Here is an 8,084-nt window from a genome sequence, read left to right as displayed (position 1 = left end):
TTGATTTTATATATTAATGCAGCCAACATTCCCCACAGCAAATGTCTAAAATAAAACAAGTTACACTTTATTTCAATGGCCCACTTTAACATTCTACTAGTTTTAAGTAACTTTGCAACTACATGTCAGCTAACTCTCAGTAGAGTTTTAGTAGACAATTAGGTTCGGGTTAGTAGAATAAGTTGAGTTGTAGTTGCAAAGTTACTTAGTACAACATCTAAAGTGGAACATAGAAATAAAGTGTTAGGGTTAAAATTATGATCCAGTTTTATGATACACAGTATGCATCTTTCCTGTGAAGAATGTGCGAGCTTCATTCATTTCTTGTGGGACGAGGGAGTGCTTCTCTCTGCATTATCTTCAAGGTCGGCTGATAAAGAAGACACAGATTCATTGTTTCATGTTGGCTGTAAAGAGGCTGACTGTGAAGTTCTGGGCTCTTTAACGTCTCTGTTTGACTTCACCTTTATGAGACTCCATCTTCTCGTTCTGCAGGGATAGTTTGGCTTAAATCAAGGGGAAATAAATCGTATTTCTTGTGCTCATTAGCCATTGGTTATACATGTATCCTCTGCTCTACACACACATGACAAACAGAAATACAGGTGTTCAGTTGTAGAGTTTTATTGGAAGGGATTGAGGTTGCGTTTGGAGGGGGGGGATGATAATAAAATGATAAAGAGGCAGATGTTCCATTGAAGTTTTGCATCAGTCACGGATTCACCTTCTTCTGAATCTGGAAAGACGCATAAAGGATTTAAGAGAAGACTGGCAGAAATTATGCTTTTTTCACCATTCACTAATTTTCTTGTATAAAACCAATCAAGACATTTGTTTTAGATTTACCAAAAATATGCACATTTACTTAAATCAATTTCTTACTACCTTTATTTCAGTTTAAGCAGTTCTGTGGTGTGACAAATTTAATATACAAATATCTATTCTCATTTAATACAAGGTCATCAAAATCAGTTTGCATAATAACTGTAAAATAATAAATAAATAAAACATATATACATACACACACACATATATATATATATATTATATATATATATATATATATATATATATATACACACAGTATATGTGAGTATATTTATTATATTGTGTGTATTTAAACATGGTTATTCCCTATGTAGGGACCCTAATTTAAATATATAAGGATTTGATTAAATACATAATGGAATGTAGCAATAAAGAATTAAAAGCACAATGAAATTCAAGCTAGGGCTGAAACGATTCCTCGAGTTACTCGAGTTACTTGATTACAAAAATTCCTCGAGGCAAAAACTCTGCCTCGAAGCCTCGTTAAATTCCTATGTAAAATGTAATTCACTATACGCGGATCTATACTATAGCGCATGATACATTTTGAATTTATTTGGCACGATGGCGGAGAGTAAAGATGTCCATAAACGGCAGAGAATGTCTAAAGTTTGGGATCATTACATACTTAAAAAGGAAGACAACAAGGTGTAATGTGTCTACTGCGAAGTAGACCTGGCATACCACAACAGTACGACTTCAATGATTCAGAATCTGAACCGAAAACATCCACTCCATGCTCTCACCAAGCGTCACTGAAACATAACCTAATGGTCTGTTCACACCGAACGCGAACAGAGCGTCAAATAAGCGTCTATCGCGTCTAGTTAGACGCTTAAACATTCGCTCGAGTAAACATTTTTCAACGTGCGCGGAAGACGTTCGCGACGCCCGGCGCGAATGATGCGTCTATTCGCGTCTTTGCACTGACTTTGTATAATCTACTCGCGCAAATAATTAAAGTTGCGTTCGGTGTGTGAACCCCTTAACTTACACACACACACACACACACACACACACACACACACACACACACACACACACACACACACACACACACACACACACACACACACACACACACACACACACACACACACACACACACACACACACACACACACACACACACACACACACACACGCCAGTCAGATCAATTGCGGCAATGCATCACATATGCTTAAACTTTTATGTAGCCACAATAATTTCAGCATGCATTCACTGTATACACCGCGACGTGATGGAGGAACACATATTGTATTGCAGTCTTTGCAAGACCTTGTTTGTATGTCACGTCTTCCAAATAGTTACAGACATCAACAAAAAATTAAATTCCCCAGCCTGCTTCTCCAAATCCACTCTTACTTTTGGGGAAGACATTTTAATTGGCTACCAAAGTAATTGAGCATAGAACATTGTTGGCACTTATACTAAATGGGTAAAAATTGCAATAAATAGGCCTAGTTTTGGAGCCAAATGTTGGAGTTGGAATAAGTTTTTTTTGTTAGTTTTTTGAGAAATAAAAGCCAAATGCTTGATCATTTTACAGCCACATCATTTTCGTTATGCATTATTTGTTTTAGTTGTTTAAAAAACACAAAAAATTATCCAATTACTCGATTAATCGATCGATTAAGTGCTAGATTAATCGATTACAAAAAGAATCGATAGCTGCAGCCCTAATTCAAGCATAAATAAACACATTTTATAAATGTATAAATACACTTCTTTCCCTTTATACTCCTAAATACTTATGCTTATATTTAATTTAGTGATGTATTCAATTTTTCCTAGATATACTGCTTATATTTAATTTAGTGATGTATTACATTTTTCCTAGATATACTGATTTGCTTTATGTTGTTTACTATTTTATTTCAAGGGTGTGTTTTATATTTCGTGAGTTATTTTATTTTATAGGCCATTTTGTATGGTATTTCACATCATTTTTTATTTTACATGAAACGTTAATTTACTCATGCTTGCATATTGTACTTTTATATATTTATTGCAATATTTCATGATGCATTTAATCATGTCAAACCCTCCATAATTCCCAACCAATGCATTTTTATTTATTTATGAAAAATAAAGGTTAAATATCAACACTTTGTTTTAATTTCATTGACCAGCACATTGGTAATTAAGTGTTTCCAGATGCATGACAAATGAGCACATATACAATATCTAATCTGAACGTGTTGTAGGGAAATAATAAATCTCACTTGGACTTTGACTTGAAGTTTCCTCCCTTCTTGTTTGGAAGACCGAGTCTCTTTCTGTCCTCGAAGGACGGCCTGGACAGAGAAATCACTGTTAGACTCACAGACCAGAATGAGAAACCTTGAAATCTTTGTCGAACAGCACACACACCCCGCTCTGTACTGCTTCAGCGTTTTCTTGCTGGTGTTCGTCAGCTCCTTGTCAAACACAGACTTCTTCCTAGATTTGTTGGGTTTTTTAGCTGGAAGAAGAAGGTTCAAGCTAACAGTCAGAGTGTGAACTCAAGGTTTCAGAATGTCAGTGCATGCTGGGGGTTTACAGGCGTTTATCTGCAAACCTTTCTGAACGGGTTCGTCTTCTGGAACAACTCTGGCTCGCTTCGGCTTGCGATCGCGTTTAGCTGCTCGTTCAGCGTACATCTGAGACTTCAGCACCTCGAACTGAGCTCTCTCCTCAGCCTGGTGCACGCGCACACACACACACACGTTCAGCATTTCAAAACTCAAGTGAGTGGCATATCTGATGCATCATACAGTGCTCAAACTCCCAAGAAAAAATATGACCCATGGGACATTAACAAGAGCAAATTTCATTTCGGATGGTATAAAGGCATGTTATTTACTGTATTGTTTAATTCAACTCAGGACTTCTCTCACCGTTAACTCTTTTCTCTTGCCCTGTTTCAGGAACTCTGCACGTTTTTTCTTTCCTCTCAGAGCAAAATCAAAATCCTGTAGCACCTTCGCCACTTTGACAAAGAATGAGAAAATTAAAGACATACACAAACAATTATTGAATCATAAAGAATTAGTGAAAATCTATTATTGAATTAATGATATGAGTGAATTTAATTTTCACGTTGCTTAATTTGGGGTCAGTCGTTTTTTCCCCCACTAAATTAACACTTTTATTCATCAAAAATGCATTAAATTGATCAAAAGTGAAAAACATTTATAATGTGACAAAATATTCTATATCAAATAAATGCTGTTCTTATGCACTTTTCAATCATCAAAGAATTCTGAAAAATAAAATGTTTTAGTTTCCACAAAGATATGAAATGGACACATGAAATCATGTGACACTGAAGACTGGAGTAATGATGCTGAAAATTCAGCTTTGATCACAGGAATAAATTACACTTTACTATATATTCACATAGAAAACAGCGGATTTAAATTCTAATAATATTTCACAATTTTACTGTATTTTTGACCCAATAAATGCAGTCTTGGCGAGCAGAGGAGACTTCTTACAAAAACATAAAATAAAAAAACTCTTACCGACCCTAAACGTTTGAACCCAAGTGTATTTGTTTTTTAACTTTGTTTGACGAAAGAGCATGAACTGATCGGGACTCACTGCGCTCTTTCTTCCTCTCCTCGTGTGTCTGGAACCAGGTTCTGGGCGGCTGTTTCTCGTCTGCGCTCTGTGTTATCCTCTTCTGAGCTAAACTGATCTGGACACACACACATACACCGTTTTAACACAGGAGTCAGTGTGTTTTCTCAGACAGTTGAATGTTTGGAAGAGTTTCAGACCTGTGCTTCTGAATGAGCCATTGCCTTCTCCTCCTTCTCCAAGCGTAACACTGCGTACACGTCCTTCTCCAACTTCTCAATCAGATCACGAAACTTCAGAATGACCTCTGGTGAGGTCAAAACAATCCATTTACAACAGCTTTACATTAGATTATGATATATTGGAAAAAAAAATTATAATAAAAAAAATTTAAATAGTTCCTGCCTTTATTTCCTACAGAGTTATCATTAACTAAAACTATTAAAAACATTTCTGTTAATTGAAATACAGCTGAATTTCTTTTAAAAATAAGCAAATGAGAATTAGAAATATTACATTGGCAATAAACTGAAATCATTTTAAGTTGAGGCCCGGAAATTATTACCTGTAAATGAATAATACATATAAAACTATTTTATTAACAAACATAAAAATGATTAAACCAAAAATAGCAATATATAAAAAAAACAATAAAATAAAAAATAATAATAAAATGACAAAAGGCACATAACAAAATGACTGAAAATAACTAAAATTAACATGAAAGCTAAAAATAAAAAAATAAAATCTAATTCAATGTATTGATATATATATATATATATATAAAATAAAGCAAACTAAAACAATTAAAATGTTTAATAAAAATAAATAAAACTGAAATAACAAAATATAATTATTAGATGAAAAACTTGCATAAGGAATGCTGCTCCAACAAACAAATTTAAGTCAAAATACTTAAATTACTAAAACAAATTAAGGCAAATATATATATATATATATATATATATATATATATATAAATATATATATATATATATATATATATATATATATATATATATATATATATATATATATAAAATAAAAATGACAAAAGCACATTACAAAATGATAAACTATAAAAAAATATTTAAAAAGAAATAAAGCCGAAATATAATAATTAATTTAAATTAGATTTCAAGTAGATTGTGATATTGGAAAAAGATTTATAATCATTTTTATATAATTTTGATTCCAAATGATGTGCAATGTATCATTTAAAACGATTTATGAATCAGTTTGACAGATTATAAAAAAAAGAAGAAAACAAAAGATTTGTTCATAAATTGGGAGCATATTTTCCTCAACACAAGATGAAGTCTCACCTTGAGGAATGACTCGAGCTTTGACGGGCGTTTTGGCTTTTTTCACAATCTCTTTCAGCATCTTCCTCTCAGTCTCGCCCACGAGAGACACGGAGCGGCCCACTTTACCCGCGCGGGCCGTCCTGCCGACCCTGTGCACGTAATGTTTGGCTGTGTTGGGCATGGTGAAGTTTATCACCTGAACACATAAATGCATTCAGATATCGTGGCTTCACTAATATTAATATTCAGTGCAAATGAACGAGAACTCACAGTTTTCACTCCGTCTATATCCAGTCCTCTGGCAGCGACATCTGTGGCCACCAAAATATCAATCTGTTCATCCTTAAAACGCCTGAAACACAGACATCTTTCGTTCAGCTCCTTTTTAAAAGAAAAATATTTGTGTTTTTAAAATCACACGAAAATTCACGGCACCTCAGACTCTCCAATCTCTGCGTCTGCGACAGGTTTCCATGAAGCTCGCCGACCTTTAACCCCATCAACCCCAGCAGAATGTGCATGCGATGAGCCTGTTTCTTGGTCTGAGTGAAGAGCATCACGTGATCCTGAAACGTTCTGGTGAGGAGAGCTGTGGACAGAGTCATGTGATGCTTTTTAATGCTTTCCTTTAGTGCATCTGTTTGTGCGTTCGTCAAACGTCCATGTCACAATATCAAACATTAGCAGGAAAATTGTCTAAAATATCTTGTTTTTGTGTTACAACATTGCCTGCATATGCAGTGTTATTGTTAAATAAAATTAATAATTTTTGGTCATTTTAAATGAAGCTGACATGCAATTAAATATAAATATTAAATTTAAAAAAAACTTAAATGAAAGTAAAAAATAAAGCTAAAGAGAAATATTTTTAAAAAATTTATCAAAATAAAAGTCAACTATAATAGTACATAAATTACACAAAAAAACTATTGACTGCAATAAGCAAAATAAATTCCTTCAAAGATGGCGGATGGTTTCAAGGGAAGATGTTAGATATAAAAAAAAATACTTTATGAATAAATATTCATTACTTATTGTAAATTGTTGAATGTAATGTAAAAAAGTGGATATTTGCATGTGATTGTGCATAATTTCTGCTTATTAGAGCAAAACACTAATGGCAAACTCTACTGGTATAAATGTGAGTCTCTCGTGTAGTTCACGTGAAAAACACTTGAAATCATTCACTTAAAAGGTCCCGTGTAGAAAGCAGACTAACAAGACCCCTAACTAGGGCACTTTACCTGCAACAATAGCCTCTCGGTCTCCTTCTTTGTTGGGTCTGATCCTCACAAACTCTTGTCTGAGATACGGCGCCACATCTGTGTTACTGTTCACAAAGATCCTCACCGGCTGCTTCAGAGACACCGACGCCAAGTCCTTCACCTGGAACCACATATTCAAAACACACCAATATAGAGATGCTGTACTTACAGACCTATAGCCAACAATAGTGTTATATATGGCACACAACCCATGTGACAATAGATAATATATGTTTTGTCTATAAAGAGTAAACCCTGATTTCATCTACCTCTAATATCAGCCAAATCAAACCATTGCCAATAAAATAAACTACACTAGATCTGTTTGATACAATATGATCACGGTTTGGAACTGGATGATTTTTATGACAAAATGAGAAGATCTTAATTGATTTTGTCAGTAAAAAAAATAAATTAGAAACGGTAGTATTGTTATTTATTTATTTAGTTTTATTAAATGTATTTATTTAATGGAATTTATCAGTCTTAATTTATTTTTAAGTATTTAATCATGTCTATCTATCCTTACATCCATCCATCCATCCATCCATCTATCTATCCATCTCTCTATTCATCCATCCATCTATCTATCCATCTCCTTACATCCATCTATCTATCCTTACATCCATCTATCTATCCTTACATCCTATCCTTACATCCATCTATCTATCCTTACATCCATCTATCTATCCTTACATCCATCTATCTATCTCCTTACATCCATCTATCTATCCTTACATCCATCTATCTATCCTTACATCCATCCATCTATCTCCTTACATCCATCTATCTATCTCCTTACATCCATCTATCTATCTCCTTACATCCATCCATCTATCTCCTTACATCCATCTATCTCCTTACATCCATCTATCTCCTTACATCCATCCATCTATCTCCTTACATCCATCCATCTATCTCCTTACATCCATCCATCTATCTCCTTACATCCATCCATCCATCCATCTATCTATCTACCCATCCATCCATCCCATTACATCCATCTATCTATCTCCTTACATCCATCCATCTATCTCCTTACATCCATCCATCCATCTATCTATCTACCCATCCATCCATCCCATTACATCCATCTATCTATCTCCTTACATCCATCCA

General features: G+C 34.3%; 1 protein-coding gene across 1 annotated transcript in view; it reads right to left on the bottom strand.

Annotated features, from left to right (window-relative positions):
• Positions 1-608: 608 nt before the first annotated feature.
• Positions 609-8,084, bottom strand: part of ddx27 (DEAD (Asp-Glu-Ala-Asp) box polypeptide 27) — a 21,602-nt gene continuing 14,126 nt past the window's right edge. Inside the window, exons 11-21 of the mRNA XM_077197695.1 lie at positions 6,945-7,086; positions 6,136-6,289; positions 5,971-6,052; positions 5,719-5,896; positions 4,594-4,700; positions 4,415-4,511; positions 3,709-3,800; positions 3,390-3,510; positions 3,203-3,293; positions 3,055-3,126; positions 609-736 (exon numbers count right to left, since the gene is read on the bottom strand). Of these exons, the coding sequence (XP_077053810.1) occupies positions 721-736; positions 3,055-3,126; positions 3,203-3,293; positions 3,390-3,510; positions 3,709-3,800; positions 4,415-4,511; positions 4,594-4,700; positions 5,719-5,896; positions 5,971-6,052; positions 6,136-6,289; positions 6,945-7,086 (1,152 nt within the window). The 3' untranslated portion in view covers positions 609-720. The remainder of the gene's footprint in view (positions 737-3,054; positions 3,127-3,202; positions 3,294-3,389; positions 3,511-3,708; positions 3,801-4,414; positions 4,512-4,593; positions 4,701-5,718; positions 5,897-5,970; positions 6,053-6,135; positions 6,290-6,944; positions 7,087-8,084) is intronic.

This window comes from Siphateles boraxobius, unplaced genomic scaffold (genome assembly GCF_051911475.1).
Source record: "Siphateles boraxobius isolate OS27281-9 unplaced genomic scaffold, OSU_SipBor_1 41, whole genome shotgun sequence".
In the NCBI taxonomy this organism is placed as follows: domain Eukaryota; kingdom Metazoa; phylum Chordata; class Actinopteri; order Cypriniformes; family Leuciscidae; genus Siphateles; species Siphateles boraxobius.
This window is presented reverse-complemented; position numbering and strand designations above follow the sequence as displayed.